At 37.1% G+C, this 21,067-nt stretch overlaps 2 protein-coding genes and 2 non-coding genes across 4 annotated transcripts in view; 1 reads left to right on the top strand and 3 right to left on the bottom strand.

Moving 5' to 3' along the window:
* The window catches only part of LOC127973009 (RNA-binding protein 12B-like), a 4,135-nt gene extending 2,842 nt beyond the window's left edge, over positions 1–1,293 (bottom strand). The window contains exons 1-2 of the mRNA XM_052577049.1: positions 1,145–1,293; positions 10–961 (exon numbers count right to left, since the gene is read on the bottom strand). Coding sequence (XP_052433009.1) covers positions 10–931 — 922 coding nt within the window. The 5' untranslated portion in view covers positions 932–961; positions 1,145–1,293. The remainder of the gene's footprint in view (positions 1–9; positions 962–1,144) is intronic.
* A 111-nt stretch (positions 1,294–1,404) lies between these two features.
* Positions 1,405–9,475, top strand: LOC127972289 (meckelin). The gene is made up of 28 exons (XM_052575703.1): positions 1,405–1,597; positions 1,894–1,982; positions 2,083–2,173; positions 2,297–2,396; positions 2,490–2,559; positions 2,679–2,750; positions 2,848–2,910; positions 3,021–3,175; positions 3,866–3,974; positions 4,054–4,140; positions 4,678–4,743; positions 4,833–4,989; positions 5,077–5,200; positions 5,285–5,390; positions 5,556–5,612; positions 5,686–5,784; positions 5,859–5,957; positions 6,419–6,505; positions 6,615–6,714; positions 6,842–6,981; positions 7,427–7,567; positions 7,663–7,743; positions 7,897–8,013; positions 8,124–8,240; positions 8,564–8,668; positions 8,762–8,864; positions 8,949–9,091; positions 9,182–9,475. Exons 1-28 carry the CDS (start codon positions 1,405–1,407, stop codon positions 9,260–9,262), a joined length of 2,952 nt encoding a protein of 983 aa, XP_052431663.1. The 3' UTR covers positions 9,263–9,475.
* A 521-nt stretch (positions 9,476–9,996) lies between these two features.
* Positions 9,997–10,069, bottom strand: trnat-ugu (transfer RNA threonine (anticodon UGU)). Its single transcript has one exon. It is a non-coding gene; the product is annotated as a tRNA-Thr (tRNA).
* A 1,621-nt stretch (positions 10,070–11,690) lies between these two features.
* trnat-ugu (transfer RNA threonine (anticodon UGU)) lies at positions 11,691–11,763 on the bottom strand. The gene has a single exon. It is a non-coding gene; the product is annotated as a tRNA-Thr (tRNA).
* Between the last annotated feature and the right edge of the window lie 9,304 nt (positions 11,764–21,067).

Raw genomic sequence — 21,067 nt, 5'->3', positions numbered from 1 at the left:
GAGGTCCACGAGAGAGTGACTCCTCTGCACTTCTTTTGGTTGAGAAACCTCTGATTGCATTTCTTTCCGTGTTAACTTCCCTTCGCTCTGAGAAAGTGTGAGGTTTGATGTTTTGCATGAAATTTTTGGACTGCTCCACAGCATCGGTCCACATCTTTTCATGGGCAAGTCTGACCTCAACATGGTATTCTTTGAATTTCCTATGGCTGTATTTCAGCCCCTCCTCAGCATCTGTGAAACTCGCCAGCTTCACAAGACAACACCAACCCAGTGACAGTCTAACTTTTGTGATGACTTCCAACACTGGAAGTCCCAGTAGGAACTGGTAGATCTCTTCTTTGGAAACGGAGTCAGGAAATCCATAAAGTCGAAGATAGCCTGGCTTACAGGAATTGAGGTTTTCTCCACTGCTTTTTTGCTCCTTAGGTGCCATGTCATGAGTTAGACTATGTGGCGCATCCTTAATTGTTTGGTTGTCTGTTGAGGACCATTTATCATTTTCTGGAACATTTTGGTTGAAATTTTCAGGCACTTGGCCTTGATCCACTTTTTCATTTGAATGCAGTCCTTGAATGGCAGTCATTAGACTAAGCAAAAGACCTCTATTGTTGTCAGGTGGGGATGATGGCACTGTTTTAGTCTCCACTGCTGTGGACTTTGGTTTCTTTAATCGTGACTCCATTTTTCTCTTGAGTTCAGCCAGACTGCTAATATGTAATGAAACAGAAGAGCCTCTGAGGAGTTTTCCGGAGTATCGCATGGCTAGTTGGCCTTCTCTCTCCGAATTAAAAATGATAAAAGCTTCACCCATCTTGCCACCGATAATATGAACACCACCCTCAGGTATGTGCAAGCCATGGAAAAATCTTCGGATGTCTTCAGATCCCGCCTCTGTGTTTAAACCTTGCAAACGCAGAACAACTATTGTCATGGTCAGATTCTTCTTACAAACCAATGGGATCTGTTTAAAAGGAAAAAAAGCAAACTTTTGAGACCAGTTTCTATAATCTAACAAAAAAATCCACTGTAGAAACCAGTGTTTTCTCCCCTTTGTTTAAAACTTTCAAAGATGAGAAAAAACACCTCAGGAAATCCACTTCTAGTTAAACATTCGATATCAATGCGTCTTCGGAGCCTTACTTACCGTTCGTTTTTTTCTCTCTGAAAATAATACCTCAATCTAAACGGTTCCACACGACTTTTTTCTTTCCTTTCTTTTCTTTTTTTTTTTTTTTTTTTTTTTTTTTTGGTCAGAGAAACCACGCGGTAACCTCCTGAACAACACAGCTCGCGTGTCCGGCGGGAAAACGCAACTTCCTCTCAAATACTTTTACGAGCGCGCGCACGCTGCACGCCTCTGAGCTGGAACAGGAACCGGTACGTCATTCACGCGTCATCTGCACCATGGCGACGAGGACGCTGAGAGCATTTGTGTGTAGTTGTTCCATCATATTCCTGTTCAAACTAAACGTTTTTTCCTGCCAGCAGTTCTCTATATCTTTTCAGCAGCCTTCGGATTGTGGTGTGGACAGTTATTTTGATATTTCTAGCTTGTCTTGTGTAAAATGCGGGCCGAATCAAGTGAGCAGCAAATCAGGTACGCTTAGCACAGATTAGTTTCCTTTGTTTTGACCAACTAACCTGTTGACGATAGACGTTGTACAATAAACAGCAATCATTTGCTCATATATTATTGCTAATGTAACCTAGAGTGAGTAACGTTATTTAAGAGTGGGTAAATTGCATGCGCGCAGAATTCTGCATTTGCCGCTGCTCATAGCACCAAAGTAAACAAATAAATATTTCAAATGAATATAATTATAATCACGGAACTTTTATAATACACTTAATTGTAAACCAGCTTGTATGTTTATGTGTATTTCTGTTATATAGGACTGGCATGTGAGTGTCAGACAGGTTTCAGGGTGCTGGTCAGCAATGGGGCGTCCATCACGTGCCAGCAGTGTCCTGAAGCCAATCAGGTTTTGTATTAAATTTAAATTACAAATTTAAGATCTTGTATTATTAGTAATTTAGGGAACTTGTACTTTCATACATTTATATGATTACTTTCATTCATAGGTGGTCACCCAGGATGGGTATGGCTGTATCCATTGTTCTGGAAGGGTAGGGGAGAATGGCAAGTGTCAGTGTCCTAAGGGAAGTGTGCTCGGTAAGTGCTTTTCATTTCAGTTGCACATAAATAAATATGATTCAAACATAGGCTGTTTTTTTTTCTCTGAAATAAGCACTCACAGAATTGTTTATGATTTTATGGCATGTCTGTATTGGTCAGTGGAGAGAGATGGGAATGGGAATCCATTAACTGAATCACGATGTGAAGCATGTAATGCAACAGAGCCCGCTTTTTCTGCCCCAGATAGAACGGGCAACAGGTAACTCCCCTGTTTCTATCAGTGCCACCAGATTTTCATTTTGACCTTCATGTTGCATAAAGTGATTCATTTTATTTGGTCATGTATTCTTAGGTGTGTAAGATGCGAGGACTCCTTCATCAACTCATCTCAGTCTTGTGTTTGCGGTAGTTCAAACGTACAGGTGAGAATCTCAAACATTTTCATTGGGGGTCAAATGTTTATTCCAAACTTTTGACTGGTAGTATATGCATAAGTTTATGTGATGCATTGATAGGTATGATTGCTTTGCTCTGTTTACAGGCAGGTGGGATGTGCTTCCCTTCAAACAGTCTACCTACATCAGTTGTCCCAAATGTCATCTTTAGCCAACTGGTAAGATTCAAAGTTAACCTCATGAGTTGTGTTTGTGTACTTCTGTTAGCGTGCTGAGGTTTGTTGCTTTAAAGTGTGATTTATTTGTGTTACACAGGCCAGCTCTGTCGTATCGGCATGGTTTTCAAACTTCATGTATTCTTCAGCAGCTGCCTGTTTGGTAAATTTCTACACACATGCACAAGTGTTTTTTTTTTTTTTTTTTTTACATTTTTACATGTCTGGCTTTGCTTTGGAAAATATATAAGTTCTGCTCATTTTGATCTGTAGTTGTTCTCCAACCGGACAGCATGTCAGTCTTTGGGCAACATGTGTGTGATGAACATGCACTCCTTTAGCACCATAAACAATGATGCCTGTGGCCTCTACAACACAGTCTACAGAACAACAGCTGCTCAGGGCAGCAGCCAGGACATCTCCTACTGGTAATGCACATACGGTTACTATATAGCACTTTACTGTTTACAATTGAGCAACTTCAATTCATATAATTAACTCAGTGTGTTGTGGCACATTCTATTTTTTCTCTCTTGAGAAATAAGTCTCTCAAACCTGTAGTTCCTGGTGTCAAAATTAGATTTTACTGGCCACCAACAAATCCCAAATGTCCAGCTATACATCTGAAAACTTGGGTCTCTCAATGCTTTGTTTATGTATCATTCTGTGAGTTTATTTTTTTTTTCGTCTCTAGCTGTCATCCACAGTTATATTTCATACATCAAGACATTTTATTTTAATTGTGGCAAACAAGCCTCTTATTATCTCTCTATATGTTACTCTCTGGATTTTTATTTCAATACATATTTCAGGTTAACAGATGACACGTGGGTAGACCGTTTGAAGGGAAGCACATCCCACCTGCCTATAAAAAAAGCAACGCAATCATCACTATCAATGCTTCACATAAACATATGTCTTTATATAACCATTACACTTAGCATAGGATTAAAAAGTACATGATCTACAGGCAACCCCTGTCACATGACTTCCATTATCAGCAGCTCTGAAAATACTTCTTTCTCATGATGCATCTTTCTTGTGATGCAAGATATGTAATTGCCAGAAGTATCCAGTTTACTTGTATTTGTGACTCTCACTCTCGTTTGTGACTCTAGGAGGGCAAACCTGCCTTGGCTCTACTATGGAGACCAGCTTGGGTTGGCATCACGGATTCTACAGAGTGAGCCACTTCCTGTTGGATTCAGCTTTAAAGGGGCACAAAAGGTAAACACTTCAGAAATTTAATCTTGTAAGAATAAGTGTACATGTAATAATTTTTTACAAACATTCCTCTCAATTTCAGAACTCTAACATCGAGCTGCGGGCTGCTGTTTACTCGGTGCGTGGGGAGTTTCTGAGATGGGAGGGCATCGGTGGAGGAAACCTCCAGGTAGGCAGGCATGATCATTTTCTCTTCTGTTGTCAAAAATTATGTTTTCAAGATTTATTTTTGCCATTTTACCTTTATTAAGATAGGATAGTGTAGATTAGACAGGAAGCCAAGTGGGAGAGAGAAAAGGGTGTAGGATTAGGAAAGGTCTTCGAGCCGGGATTTGAACAGCGTTATATGTTGACACACACTATGCTACTGTCGCTAATACAAATTCTTCTTAATAATTTTTTTTTTCTCAACTATTTTATTATTTTATATATTATCTAAAAAATGTATATATATATATATATATATATATATATATATATATATATATATATATATATATATATATATATATATTATCAAACTTTATTTGAGGTGTTTTTCATTGAGTTGATTGGCAAGTCTTTACCTTACCGTCATACAGTGATGTTCCTAAAAAATGTAAGATTTTAATTTTTTCTATTAAGGTTTTTTTTTTTTTTTTTTTTTTTTTTAGAATTAGTAAAAATTTTACTAATGTGCAAATATTCTTAATTTAATCCATTATAGCTCTGTCCAGACACCCCTACCAGACAACAGTCTGCTTTCACGTTTGGGACAGCCTACAAGCAGAGTGTGAGTCTGACTATGTGTTCCATATATAGCAATAATTTTTTTTTCAGGTGAATATGTCGATATATATAAAAGTTTTTGTCTTTTCTTAGTGTGTTCTCTCTGTGTCAGAGCTTCTGAATGGGTATCCAGAGCCTGTGTTCTATGATGTGTTCCTGGTCATTCAGAAGCCACAGGAGGACAAGCATCTTCTTGCAGTACCTCTCCTAAATACCAAGCAACAGTTTAACGGGCAGTTCACTAATGAGGGTAAAACGTACAAACCCACTTTCTGATCAAACACTTCCATATCATGGCCTTGCCGCTTTATCACCATGCTGATTTCTCTTGTGTCAGGATCAAACATGAATAACTGGTTACTGACCCGGAGGCTTATGCTAGTGGACACGTTGAGTGGAAGGCAAAACTCTTTGAGTTCTTCACCTGGGGTCATACGTGTGGCCTCTAACATAAAGATCGGGTAAGTACTCTACACTCACAAACACATAAAACACACATAGTGGGAGATCACATCACACTAAGCTTGATGTCCTGCACTGAACAGATTTCAGCTGGTGCCGAATACACAGAAGGGACAGGTGTACCCCCCTCTGATGACTGTGACTTACTCGGATATACCTGTCACTGACCCCTCCACACAGACTGTTACAGTATGTCTCCAGCATATTTTAATGCATGTAATCAAAATCAAAAAATTGACAGATAGATTACTTGATGCAGTGTAAATGTAATAATGTGACATACTTAGCAAATTTTAAATTGTTTATGTGATCAGCCAAACAGCTTCATTTAGGTTTTTATGTACATATCTACAGGTGTCATTCTCTCTTGAGTATACGATGGACCAGGAAGAAGCTCGGATCAAAACTGATGTGAGTATGAACAACGAAAATCAATTTTCTGTTTTCTTTTGTTAATCTTATTCATATGTGGATTCATATCCAGATTGCTCTTGGTGTGCTGGGTGGGGTGGCTGTTGTCCACTCTTTATTAAAGACCGCAAGCTGGAAAAGAAGAATCGCATCTCCTCTCATTGACCTACAGGTGAGAGCTAATATTCAGAGCTGATTATTAACAATTCACGACCCAGATGCATAATAATGTGATTTCTGTTTCAGACCCTTATGAAGTTTCTGGTGTTCTATGCTGGTGACCTGGCAAATGTTTTCTTCATCATCACGGTTGGAAGCGGCCTCTACTGGCTCATATTCTTTAAGGTTTGCATTAATCATGTCTGTGAGTGGCAGTTTCCAGTCTATTATTAATATGATTTAGCCTCACATGAGTCTTTCTTTTGCCTTTTCTCCTTTTTCTTTATTTTGCTTTTCCTCTTAATATTTTCCAGACAGTGGAGGCAAGTCTATCACTTTTCTCTGTTGTTAAATGTAGTCTCACCCACTTATCAGACATCAGCTTAGTATCTGTGTTTTCTGTGAATTTCTTCCAACTGTTCTGTCAAATGAGACACCCACTTGTTACAGAAAAGAAGTCAAACAGTATTTACATGTTATCAAACTGTTTATACTCTGATTGTGTGCAATCAAGTCATAGTTTTGTATAATAGCAGTAGCTCTGGCCATGTGAACAAAAACATGATTCTTATTCATTTGCCAATGTGAACATGCATTAAAACAGAAGTTCAGACCTATAAAGAAAAGCCTTTTTTGTATATCTCCAGGCCCAGCTATTTGTGTCTGTGTTGCTGCCATTACCAGCTCAGGAGGAGCGCTTTGTTGTTTATGTTGGCTGTGCCTTTGCTTTGAAGGTGAGTACAAATATGAATATTAGCTTATATGCTACATGATGCTTATTTAAGTATATGTCTGTCTTTTCCCTTTCTTCTCATGTTAACCCAACTTTATTTTCTGTTACAGACTGTACAATTTCTTCATAAGCTCTTTGTTCAGCTGTCTGTGGATATTTTCTTCATAGACTGGGAAAGACCTCGTGGTAAAGCCAGTAAGCATGTGGAGGGTAATTACAGTGTTTCTCTAATGTGCTTCTCAAATGCATGTTCCATTATACCGATACAAACGCTACACTTTTAATCCATTTTTTAATAACACAAATATATTCTATAATTATGTTGTAATGTGCTCAGGTTCTGGTGAAGCAAAAAGTCAAGCATCTCCTGTCAGTATCTGGAGAACATATTTTGTGGCCAATGAGTGGAATGAGATTCAGACCATTCGCAAGATCAACCCCACATTTCAGGTCATTGCTGTGCTTTTCTTTCTGGAGGTGAGGCCAGCAACACACTACAGCTCTGTTCCAAAACATCTACAGTTTGCCTCAAAACCTATTTCCAAAATACTTAAAGAGCCATTTGAAGAGCATACTATCGCGTTAAGGACTGTATTACAGGTGACAACCTGACTTTGTCCAGTTTAATGGCTATAATCAGAAAACCTAAAAAACAACCCAGTAATTGTTTTTTGTAAGAACTTAGTTTAGTACTCGCATGCCAATTGACATTCGCTTTCTGTGCTCAAGCTTCGGATGTGTGGGCTCAGAAAACTGTATATCAGTAGTTTAAACTGATACGGCTTTAAAGGCATGACTTCAGTGTGATATACATAAAAAAAAAAAAATAAAAAAAAAAAAAAAAATGTTTTCGTAGCCAAATATCTGAGGCCCTGTCCACACGAACACGTCTTTTTTTAATGTCGAATATTGTGCTTGCAAGGTGGTGGGCTTCTCAAATTTGGCTTTAAGAGACCCCTCATCCGACCTGCGTCGGTCTCCTGAGGCATACAAACCACCATACAGCCTCATACTCCGCTACGGTGTGGCTTCTGCAATGTGGCTCTGCATTGGCTTAATACAGGTGAGAACATGTATACTTAAATACAGGCAGCCTGTCTATTTGTTTGTGTCACCAATGCGGTTTCACATGTCCCATTTTGTGTCATATTGCCTTAGATGATATACTTCACAATATTCCATGAACGCTTTGTTGAAGACAAGATTCGTCAGTTTGTGGATCTGTGCTCAATTAGCAATGTAAGTATTAGGTTAGAAATCCTCTTTGCAAATAGACTATAATCCATAGACAATAAGTATACAATATTAGACCATAATATACTGCATTTAAGGCTTTAATGTTGCTTGATTTTGTCTTTTCTTCTTTTGTATGTACGTGTATGTGTCTGGTAGATCTCCATGCTTCTGCTGTCTCATCGGTGTTTCGGCTACTACATTCATGGACGTTCTGTTCATGGTCATGCTGACACTAACATGGATGAAATGAATACAAACCTGAAGAGGGAGGCGGTACGATGAATTTGAGTCTTCCATTTAATAATAGTTTAAATGGAGTTTAAATGGAGTTTTAAACTGGAGAAGTTTAAATGGAGAACTAATTTTATTTTTATGCATTTTAGGAGAATCTGTGTGGCCAGAGGGGACTTTTGCCAAACTCAGACACTCAGACATTTCAGATTTCAATAACCAACCGCCTACGAGCACAATATGACCGGATAATCGAGCCAATCAACAGGGTATAATCACAAACATAGACACTTATATTTACTTATCTAAAAGAGGACATACCATAGACTTTCATGGTTTTAATCAAAGCAAATAACAAAAAAGAATATTTTATATTAAGAATTTTTTTTTACATTTCAAGAAAACTTTTCCCATTTTTAGGTACAGTTTACTTGTTTTAATGTATCTTTTTTTTTTTCCTTTGGCTGTGAACCCTGTTTTTGTCACATTTTGCTTACTTCTAAAGACAATTTTTTCCCCAAGGTATAGCAAAGTGATCTCCCACACAAATCACTCTTGGTAAAGGTGGCTAAAAATGTCTCTATCTCTACAGAGAAGCGGGCCTTCAAGATTGGTGGATGCTTCAGCCAATCCATGTGAGCAGAGCACAAAAGCTTACCATACTATGAACCGATTCCTGGGCTCTGTCCTTGATCATGTGAGAATTTCATTTAATTGATTCTTGTGATTTTTCAAGTAGTTTACTATGGTTGGTTTGTGTTTTAATTTGCTCATTCTGTTGTTTTCTCAGGCACATCGTGAGATGGATTACATAGTGAAAGATAAGCTGCTATTTGAGAGACTCATCGGTATGGAGTTTATAGAGCCACTGGATAAAAGCATCTTCTATAACGGTAAAAAACGCTCTGCAAATCTTCTCAAATCATTAGTGTTTTGAGTGATTGATTGATAGAGTTTTTTTGTTTATTTTCTCTCAGATGATTCTCACTCATTCGCTGATGTCCTCTTTTATGGTAATGAGGCTGTGCTGTTGGTCTTTGACACCCTATTTTTCTGTGTGGTGGATCTGGGCAGTCAGAACTTCATTCTCGCAGCTGTGTTAACATACCTCCAGCAGCTGGTTAGTATATATGAATATGTAAATGGACTGGTTTAATTCAACGCTCTAGAGTTGATGTTTAAGATAAAGTTTTAATGTGCTCTACTTCAGGTCTTCAGATTAATCCGAAATGGAATGGGCCGCAGGAACCTAGCAAGCAAAACTCTGGTTGACCAACGATTTCTCATCTAGTTTATCTGCTTAATCTATCTGCTTTCTGTTGTCTTAATGGTGTTTCTGATTTAATCTATGGCAGCCTTCAGATTTTTGTATTGTTTTTGTATAAAAGTATTATTTGTGCAGGGTTTTTGTACTTTCTATGCCAAGACAGTTCAGGATTTGATGTATAAATGGTTTGATATTGAAATATTTTTGAACAATTAAATCTTTTCTTGGTTTTTATAATGTATTTCCTGAGTAAATTTGATTCTGCGTATAGGCATAATATAGTTTGCTTCAGTTTTTTTTTAGAAGTTCTTAATTGCACACAAATGATGGCTCATAAGTGCTTCTTGTCAGTTCTGAATACGTGGATTTCTTGGAAGTCACGCATGTCTGCAAATGTTTTTGATACTACTACAAAAGTAATTCTCAGGCCTCAGTGAGGATCAAACTCACGATCGCTTATTTACAAGACGAGTGCTCTAAGCTATGGAGTCTCACCTGGTCTTGTGTTGTCCTTATTTCTACTGTATTTTTCGGACTATAAGTCGCACCTGAGTATAAGTCGCATCTGTCCAAAAATACGTCATGATGAGGAAAAAAACATATATAAGTATCACTGGACTATAAGTCTCATTCATTAAGAACCAAGAGAAAACATTACCGTCTACCGTTCATAACTGACTTGTTCAGTTATCTTCTGTTTTACCACTAGTCATCTATATCTGTAAACTTTTTTTGATTACTTCTCAAAAGTGTTTGGTAGGCCCCAGCGAGGATTGAACTCGCGACCCCTGGTTTACAAGACCAGTGCTCTAACCACTGAGCTATGGAGCCTCACCTGTTCAGAAACCATCCTCATTACCATATGAAAGTACATATGAAAAACCCTTCAAAGGGTGTGTCCAACATTTCCCTGTAGCTTAGATTGTTTGAAATTTGGAGGAATGACAAACATGTGATTCATGTGACACAAATGACATTCTTCTGTCTGCATAACTTCATTGTTTATCCAATAGTATGTTATAATCGTGCTATACAGATTATGAAAAAAATTACAACAGATGTGGCTTTTTTCCTGTATGCCTATGTTTTTTTATATTCATTTTCAAACTAATTGGATATTTAAGAAGTGAAAGTTTTAATTAATAATGTGCCTTTACCTTATATTAGATTTTACCTAATGTTTCCTAATAAGAGTAGATACGCAGATGTAAATCAATGCAATGATACAACATTTATCCCAAACATTGTTGCTTATATTCTGTAAAGTGCTTGAAATATCAGATCAGAAATTTGCAGCACTTGTTTACATTCACATGTAGGGTGAAGTTCTGCATATAGTCTGAAGACCTTGGTGTCTTTTGTAGTGTTGAACAATAATCAGATCTACAGGTGCAGCTCAAAAAAGTAGAATACTGTGTGAAAAAGTTAATATTTTTGTAACTGTATATTCTAGTATTCATTACATGTAACGTACAACATTTAAAAATGTTTTTTTTATTTTGATGATTAGAACTTACAGCTTATAAAAAAAGGGATTTGTAACAGAAAGGCTCAAGTTCTTTAAAATATGATAATTTATGCACTGAATACTTGGTCAGGGCTCTTTCAGCACAAACTCCAGCATCAGTGAGGTGGGCATGGAAGCGATCAGCCTGTGGCATTGCTAAAGCACTATTGAGCCTTCAGATCGTCTTTATTGTTGGATCGACTGTTTCTCATCTTTCTCTTGAAAATATCTCATAGATTCCAAATGGGGTTCAGCTCAGGCATGTTGGCTGGCCAATAAAACACAGTAATATCATGGTCAGCAAACCACTTGGAAGTCCCGATGGAAAAGTAAATCAGCATCTCCATAAAGCTTGTCTTGGCAATGGACCAACACCAGCAGACATCACAGCTCCCCAAATCATCGCTGACTTCAGAAACTTCACGCTGGACTTAAACCCGATTGGATTCTGTGCCTCTCCAGGCTTCCTCTAGACTCCAGACCTTGATTTCCAAATGAAATAAAAAATTTACTTTGATCTGAAAAGAGGAATTTGGACCACTGAGCAACAGTCCAGTTCTTTTTCTCCTTAGCTCAGGTAAGATTCTTCTGACATTGTTTTTGTTTCAGAAGTGGCTCGGTAGCCCTTTTCCTGAAGACATCTGAGCATATGATTCTTGATGCACTGACTCCAGCTTCAAACCACTCCCTGTGAATCTCTCCCAGTATTCTCAAGCTTGTGGTGATCCCTGTTGCTTGTGTGCCTTACCAAATTTTTTCCTTCCAGTCAACTTTGCATTTGAATATACTTTGATACAGCACTCTGTGAACAGCCATCCTGTTCAATAATGACCTTCTGCAACTTACCCGCTTTGTGATTGCCTTCTGGACTATGGACAATCACTTATGTCTGGTCTTTAAACACTTCTGATAGAAGGGTTAAAAAGTGTCTTATCAGTATTAATCAGGCCCCAGCGAGGATCGAACTCGCGACCCCTGGTTTACAAGACCAGTGCTCTAACCACTGAGCTATGGAGCCTCACCTGTTCTGCAAGTCTCCTGGTTACTATTTAAAAGGTACTGTGTTTCTCTTTGAGGGGTGTGTCTGTCTGTCTGTGTCTGTAGAGTTTCTTTTGTTTACACTATCAAACAATCACGATTGCTTGGTTTCAACCAGTATTGGTTTTTGTGTCTGAAGATTCACTACCTTCATAATTTTCAATTACATTTGACCTTGTTTAAAGATGACAAACAGGTGATTGCATGTGATGACTAGCAAAGCTTCTCAGGCCTACCATATATTATGTATTTTATATATACCCTATTATGTATTATCAAAAACCTGAAATTTGCAGTTCATAGAAACTATTCTATGAGTATCTACAGTTAAAACCCAAGGACCAGGTGTTGAATGAAGAACAGGAGTCAGAGATGTACTTGATTGAAGCAAAATATACTGAAGAAAATAGTTTGCAGTTTCATTAACAGAACAGTCTACAATACTTACAATGGAGTTCGTAGGATGCTTCCTTTACACATCAGAAACACCAGTAATTATACTCTAACAGAGGTCACTGATTACGTCAATACATAGGTGAAATGGATTCTGATTGGTCAGTTTACGGAAAAACAATTAAACTCTTAACAGATGTACATAAAGTTGGTAAAGCATCTCTCTGAAAGTTATTTAGATGACTAGTGATTAAAGGTCACATGCAACATACTTCTCCTAAGACGTATATCTGCCAACCGGACACCAGGGTCGTGCGGGTTCTCAGTTTTGGTCACCAGTATGAGAGTCATTTGTTATTCCTTATATGAATTTGATCTATCTCTGACATGCATCATTATTGTCCTTCTGCCTGGTCCGCACTGTATCACCAGTGTTTTCAATATCTTCTAATAAACAAAATAAGAAAGCTTGACCAAAGGTTTTTTGTGTGTGTGTAGCAAAGTTCCACAGAATAGACTGTTAGCGTGTCAGCCTTCAAATAATCATAACACAAAGTTCTGTCTATGGGACAGACCTTTAAGTCTGAAAACAAATGTTACAAACAGTAGATACATGGAGATCCTTTCTGAGGAACACTGTCCCTTTGTTGTTTTAATTGTATGGACAAATTAGTAAACCCCTTTACAGACACAAACAGAATTGACTGTTTGGGCTAACCCTAGCTGCGACAGAATTCATGAAGTGTCCATTATTCTACACATAGTTTTTTTTTTTTTTTTTTTGGTAAGTTTCAGTTTGGATTGTTTTTGTTTTTGTTTTTTTAAACAGTTACACTATTTATACCACAAAATGGTATAGAATAGTGCATGAGTACACAATTTAAAACACATATAATCTTACAGATAAGTGTTGTCATATTGCTTCATAGTGCCTGTCTCCTGTATGATTGTCTTTTCCATATTTTCAACTATTGTACTGTATTTAAAGTCATATTTGTCTTCAAATTCCTCCCAATTTTTAGATTCAGTCTTGCTTAAAATGTCTTTAAAGCTTCATTCAGACGAGGATCGAAATCACAACCCCTGGTTTACGAGACCAGTGCTCTAACCACTGAACTACCCTGCACCTAAAGCTACCCTTCACTAAACACAGAGACTGCGTCACATGTCTTTAAAGCTGAATTGCTCCATTCCCGATTCTCCTTCTAACATTTTTTGTTAGCAGCTGTTAACATACTGTCAGTCAGTCTTTTAAAAATCTAAAAAAAAAAAAAAAAACTTTCATTCCCCAGGACTGTCCAACAGTAAAGTTTAATAAATGATAGTTTGCAACTTATGGCTCTCAGGCCCTTACAGCCTTCATAGTGTTTCTGGCTCTCATAAGACTACTTCTACAAATGTAATATATACAAACCCGATTCCAAAAAAGTTGGGACACTGTATGAATTGTGATTTAAAAAAAGGAATGGAATAATTTACAAATCTCATAAACTTTTAAATATTATTATCAGTAGAGCCTCTCAGAGTGGCAGTGTCTCTCAGAAGTCAAGATGGGCAGAGGATCACCAATTCCCCCAATGTTGTGGCGAAAAATAGTGGAGCAATATCAGAAAGAGTTTCTCAGAGAAAAATTGCAAAGAGTTTGAAGTTATCATCATCTACAGTGCATAATATCATCCTAAGATTCAGAGAATCTCTGTGTGTAAGGGTCAAGGCCGGAAAACCATACTGGATGCCCGAGATCTTCGAGCCCTTAGAAAGCACTGCATCACATACAGGAATGCTACTGTAATGGAAATCACAACATGGGCTCAGGAATACTTACAGTAAACATTGTCGGTGAACACAATCCTCTGTGCCATTCGCCACTGCCGTCTAAAACTCTATAGGTCAAAAACGAAGCCATATCTAAACATGATCCAGAAGCGCAGGCGTTTTCAGACTGTTATAAAAAGAACAGGGGATGCCACACAGTGGTAAACATGACCTTATCCCAATTATTTTTAGATGCGTTGATACCATGAAATTTAAAATCAACTTATTTTTACCTTAAAATGATACATCTTCTCAGTTTAAACATTTGATATGTCATTTATGTTGTATTCTGATTAAAATATTGAAATTTTAAACTTCCACATCATTGCATTCTGTTTTTATTCACAATTTGTACAGCGTACAAAACTTTTTTGTAATGGGTTTGTATATAACTCAATCATAGTTTCAATACTCCCTACATACATTAATTAGGATTTCTTGGCCCAATTATTAAAGTATGCCTATTAAAGTATAAGATAGAGGTTCATATCTGTAACGTTTGATCAGGCTCCCGTCCACCAGAGGGAGCCTTCACCTGAATTCTGAACTCTGCCACTTCCTGTTCCTGCCACATCAGTTCCTGTCTTGTCATTTCCTGTCACCCTGTATTTAAGCCATGTGTTTGCTATGCCACATTGCGAAGTATTGCCAGTTCACTGCCTTACTAAGCGTTTTTCATGTCTCCTTTGCTGATTATTGTTATGACCATTGCTTTTGCCTTTTTGACTCACGTTTTTGGATTACTGTTTTGGATTTGTTTGCCATTGGACTGTTTCGCCTGTATTTTGACCAAAGCCTGTGACCTGACTACGAGTTGTGATTACCATTTGGATTTTTTCAGCAGACCATTTAATAAAGACCCGCTTATGGAATCTACACGGCCTAAATCCTCCTTACAATATACATGTAAGAAAAATAAAACAATAAAAATAAAATAATCTCTCTTTAAAATAAAATAATCTCAGAGAGCACCTGATAAAAAGCTCACTATCCAATCAGAGTAGATCACTATTAAGCCAGTCCCCATGAGAGGTTTGTGTCAAAAAACCAAACAAAAAACTGCGAAAGGTAAGCGAAATCTGTGGCAATGAATTCAGAATCCACGATTAGCGAAAACGAATCTTTGAAAAACATTAACAAAGAATGAAGCATATTTGAAGAGCCTGTTAAATTTGTGCGACTGAGTTCATTTTTTTCGTTTTCATTGTTTTTTTTCTTCTTTTGTAATGGCACATTTTTGATAGTTTCTGAAAAAGTTACATTCAGTTTTATAAAGTTTTGTTCATTATTATTGAAACAAATGTAATTCCATAATGGTGGAGCCCAGACATTTCCAGCGGTGATATTACTAAAGCTGAGAAGTGATACCTGGATGACCAACACACTGATACAAAAAAACCTTTCCAGTACAAGTTCACCACTTCCCCTGCCTTTTTGTCATCCTCTCGCATGTGGAACTTCCATTTCAGCATGTCAATCCATGAGTTGTTAAGAAGTTACAAACAGCAGTTCTGTGCAGGCCAGAAGCCCAACATTCACATTTTTGAGACTGTTGTCTACAAGCTGGAAGTGATGTATTTTATTGTGATTCATTCGCCTCGTTCTCTAAGTTTCCCCTGCTCGAGGATACCTAGGATGCAGTGTGTGGGTTCCATGAAAAAATCATTATCTGGCGTCCACAGGCAATGACTAAAACACACTGTTTCAGGCTGTCTCGTAACAGGAAAGCCATTCGGATACATGTAAAAGACAGAAGAGTATATGTGGGATAACATCGGAGTGGCATTCCATGTTCCACATGGAGAAATTGTCCAATTCAACAAAGAAATTCTGAATAAGAGTCTCAGGCTCTGTGAGGGAGCTCAGCCAAAACGTAACACTGAAGAGTTTGTTAAGTATGAGTTTGATGCTATCAGGCTTTAGAGAAAATATCCCAGAGTATCCATTACTTCCAGCCGGCACGTTTAGGTACTAAAAGTGACAAAATGACCAGAAATTTTTTGTAATCACATATGTAGAAGTATGAAAGGTATGTGGGGGGAAATATTTGTTTTTTCCCTGACTGTTTACTATTCAGAGAATGTAATTGTCCATGCTGCATTAATAAAGAAAAGATTGGTTTTACATTAATTATGGCTTTGCATTTGATAATAAGGTAAAGGCAGAATTTATGGTCCTTTATCAGTTTTACTTTGCTACAACTGAATCTGTTGACCTCACTCCCAAAAGCACAGGCATGGAGCACCTTGGGATGTTTCCAAAGCACAAAGAATCCAACAACACACTGCATTTGGATTTGATAACATTTGGGTAACCTTGAACCATGGCACATTTTGTAGACTGTTGGTATTGTGCTATTCTTTGGTATTACTCTATACAAATGTGTTATTCTATGTTATTTACTCAATACGGTATTATCTTACTTACAATAATATGCATAACTATGAAAGAAAGCAATATACTGATCAATATGCTGAGTTATTCCCAAATACTGGATGTCATGAAGAGGGTCAGATGTATAAAGGCCCTCCCATAGGGCAGTACTAGTGTTGAACAGGACTGGACATATAAAAGACCTCCCACGAGGTCCTGGTAATATTCCACTAAGTTGTATCTGTGAACTAAACTAACCTCTGAAATGCACCTGTAAACTAAAATAACCCTGTGAACTTTGGGTGATTTCCAAATGCTAATAGTAGTTAAACAGACAGAATGTCTCATGTGACCATAGCCAACCAACAGGGAGAGATTTTTTAATTGTTGATTTGGCCGAATTCCACCATTAAGAAAAATATAGTGATAAGGGGTGGCAAACTTGGCAGGCAATGCCAATTAAAAACCGGAACTACCAAATAAGGTATAGAGATAAAGGTATAAAACGAGTGTGCGGGCAGACAGAAGATTCAGATGCAGTGGCCGTCATCTCGGCTTTATTGCTGTGTTTAATATAGTCTTATTTACATTTCCCTCTAGAATTCCCTTTTTCTGAGTTTTATTTGTTGACTTTGAGGAGACCATTGCTTGCTCCACAACATTGGTTAATGAAGACTAGCGGTTATAATAGTGGGAATGTAGCATGATTTACTTTGCTTTCTTTATTTATGTTAAATGCTTTTATTTCTCTTTCAATTATATGTATTATGCTGAATAGTCTCTATTCTTTTACACTGCATTAAATTCAGTGTCACAGCCTTTTTAAAATGAGTATGTTTCCTTTTTTTTATTTAGAAAAGTAAATTTAGAGTGTGTAAATTGATTTAATGAGTGTATTTTTAATTTTCTTATCACTACTAGAAGTGACATATCTATGCATGTACATACTGACCGTATGACCGTAGGAGGCACATATTTTCATGTTAACTGTCATGATGTCTGGTGATCTAAGTGCTGAAGGTTTGTTAAAACTTTAATATTGTATATAAGTAATATTGTTCAGACTTCTGTGTGAAAGTTCACCTCATCTCAACTGTTTTGGGAAAAAGACCTATAATAGCAACTCCAGGAGTTTGCGTGTGTGTGTTTCTCTTCTATCTCCCATTCTCTCTATCTTTTGTTATAGGATCCAGACTGACGCCAGCGAGGTCGTTGCTGAAATCTCTGAGGAGAGGTCCAAATTTCCTTACAAGAAGATCAAACCTTTGGAAATGCTGACTCTTACATACCTGGCCAGGCCCGGCGCCACGAGGGGGCAAAAGGGGGCAATGCCCCCTCAGATCTGACTTGTGCCCCCTCTGTTTCATTTTTGTATCCATGGTTAAAAATAAATGGCCAACCTTTTGAGTTAAATAATCATTTAACCTTATCCCCATGGGATTTAGAATGTTCAGTGTTGTGACTCGTGACATTACTGCCAGATTCAAACGTCTTTCGCGTTGGTTGGCGCTGAGCCAGATACGGACGAGCTCAACGCTGTCATATATCACAACTATGCAGTGTTTTCAACCTCATAATGTTTATTTTAGATTTCAGACATTTAAATAGGCTACACATAAGCACTGGTAAAACAATAGGCAACATTTGGAGTCTGTGAAAGCAGCAAAAACAATATATTCAAATATAATTTGACGACGTGTGTTTTTCATATCAGATAAACACAGTGGAAGAATGCTAACTATAAAGTTTACTCTATTGTTATAAAGATTTTTAAACGACCAAACACACTCACTTACACATATTTGAGAATCGGAATATAAGATAGTTGATGACATGGTAAGAAAGTTTGTGAATATTTCGAATAAAAAAGGAAAAACGAAATGAAGGATAGCCTACATCTGTTATACAGTGTTATTATTGTGACTGCGGTGTTTCACGTGACAAATATGACGCGTTGCCATGGAAACATTAAGGGGGAACGTTCTAAAATAACTGTCGCCTTGAAAAATTTTACTCTCGGGAGTCAGTTAGAATATTTTAAACTTAAGTGTGAAAGGGTTATTTATTAATAATAAATGACGCTGGCTTATCTTTTGTTGACTGTGTGATTTCCTGATGTGGGTATTAAGGCACATATGGAAAATACAGTTGTTTAAATTTAAAGCAAGGGGTGGTTTTATCCAACCCCGCGCCATTCGGTGTCCGTCGAGCAAATATATGAACGTGTGCTATTATCAGCAATTCAAAAAAATAAAAAATAAAAAAAAAATCAGCAATTAAGTTTCAGCTAAAATGTGAATTATCATTAATATTCAAAAATGGACATAAGAAAGTATATGCAACGTATTTCAGACCACAAAAAGGACACTGAAAGTGTGATTGAGAGTACAGCTGATGAACATGACAGCCATCATTTGGCATTTTGATGGTGTAATAAAGTTAAGCCCCCTTAACAATTTCACATGCCCCCTCAGTCATTTCATCCTGCGGCCTGTACCTTGCTCATCTTGCCTTTAAGTCTGCATGAACTGAAGTCCCACCCTTATTTTACTGTGGGGATGCAAATCTATATACATTGTATATAACATTTGTCTGGTCAATTATCCTAGAGGCGTTTAATATGACTAAATAATGTAACATAAAATTTGTAACAAATTACATGTTGTGAGAAACATGTAGGCCGGTTGTCTAAATGGCCGTGTATTTTTTCACAGTAATGAGAGAGCAGTTGCTTTCTAGTCGTTTTCACCTAGGGAAGTTATTAAAGATGTTCACACAGTTCACAAGCATATGAAAGAGTTCCTAACGTCTAGGCACCGATTTGCTGAGGTGGAACATTATTGTCCAAACTGCCTATAGATATTTGGTTTTAAAAACTTTGAGCCACTTTATTTGGAAGATTTTGATCAGTTCGAGCTTTAGTGTCTGCTGTTGTCTGTTTCTGAAAAAAGAGGCGGGGAACGGGGTGGAAAAAAAAGAAGAGAGAAAAAAAAGAGAAAAAACCCCCTAGCTTTCGTTCAGTGTTTCTTCGGTGGCAGAAGTAGGCCTACAATCCGATAATAGCGTCTCTCTGGTAGCAGGTAACATATTTGTTTTTACGGGGGGGATTTAGTTTTATATTCACATATTAATAATGTATGTTATTTATTATTCATGCACGACTTTGAACGATCGTTTTATAATGTGAAAAGTTTGGTCGTCATTTTAAATATCAAGTAAACGGTATAAAATCGAAACTTAAAATGTTCTAAATCATTGTAAAACACACAGTCCCTCAAAAGTGTATTTAGGGTGAAAAATAATTCACGTAATGTTGACAATGACAGATGATGCCATATTTGTGCAACTGCTAATAATCTACTCGTTTGTTTTTATTGATTTTAATGAACTCGAATTGTTTGTCAAACATATAAATGAGGCATGAAGGCATCAAGGCACATTCGAATACAAAAACTGCTTCGATTCCTGTATTCGGGGGTATCTATTTCTGGTCGAAGTTTGAAGGCAGCATTTTCTAAAGGTAAACCGTTGCACATAGAAAAAAAAGTTTTATTTCCTCATTTTGAATGTACTGTACACGTGTACGTTTTTCTTCTAAATAACGTTCAAAAGCAGAGACTGTCAGACCATCTGACTAAACCTGCAAAGCTAAGTTTTTGATAGTGGATTATATTTTAGATTTTGCTGGAAAGCCAAATAAAACTATAGCCTACTAGTGAGCTGTTTAGTTAGAGCTGCTATCAGTACTTATAAAATGTATTCCATTGCATTTACAAATTACTTCATTAAAAAAGTATTCAGTAACTGATCCAAGTACCAAAATATAAAAGTAATGTAATCTTTTGGATTACCTCAAATCAAATTAAGTTGAAAAAAGCAATATCAAACTACTTTTATTTTATTATGACTTTAAAATTAAAATGATTAAAAAAGCATTGTGAAACTATTAAAAATAGTGTCTTATTTTCACCGTCTAGATATTACAGCCCGTATATATATTTAAATAAAAGGCTATGAAGACATCTAGTGAATATACAGTTTAGCAGTCATCCCCGTTTGAGGATAATAATTAAAGCTGCAGTAGGTAACTTTTGTAATAATATATTTTTTTACATATTTGTTAAACCTGTCATTATGTCCTGACAGCAGAATATGAGACAGATAATCTGTGAAAAAATCAAGCTCCTCTGGCTCCTCCCAGTGGTCCTATTGCCATTTGCAGAAATACATCGCTCCCGTTAAGAAACAACCAATCAGAGCTGCGGTCTGTAACTTTGTTTGTGTTCAAACTGTAGAAAAATGTATATAATAAGCGAGTACACCATGAATAATTTTCCAAACCGTGTTTTTAGCTTGTCCTGAATCACTAGGGTGCACCTATAATAAGTGTTTATATTCGGACTATTTTAAATTGCTTCGGGGGTACCGCGGCGGAGTAACCCAGTACCTTTGTGATTCTTCATAGACATAAACAGAGGGAAGTAGTTCCGGCTACGATGTTCTTCCGCAAGACGCAAGCAGTTCTGTTTATTAACCGCTAGAGCGTCAAAAGTTACCGACTGCAGCTTTAACAGAACCAGACGAATTAAATTTAGCGTTATGTCAAATACTCATTTGTTTAATCTTAAATGAAACAAATGTTATCCTGATGGTATTTCTACTTTTTACAAAATGTAACTGTTATCTGAATACTTAGTTTTTTT

The sequence above is a fragment of the Carassius gibelio genome, chromosome B15 (genome assembly GCF_023724105.1).
Source record: "Carassius gibelio isolate Cgi1373 ecotype wild population from Czech Republic chromosome B15, carGib1.2-hapl.c, whole genome shotgun sequence".
In the NCBI taxonomy this organism is placed as follows: domain Eukaryota; kingdom Metazoa; phylum Chordata; class Actinopteri; order Cypriniformes; family Cyprinidae; genus Carassius; species Carassius gibelio.
Note: the sequence above shows the minus strand (reverse complement) of the source record. Positions and strands in the feature narration are given on the sequence as shown.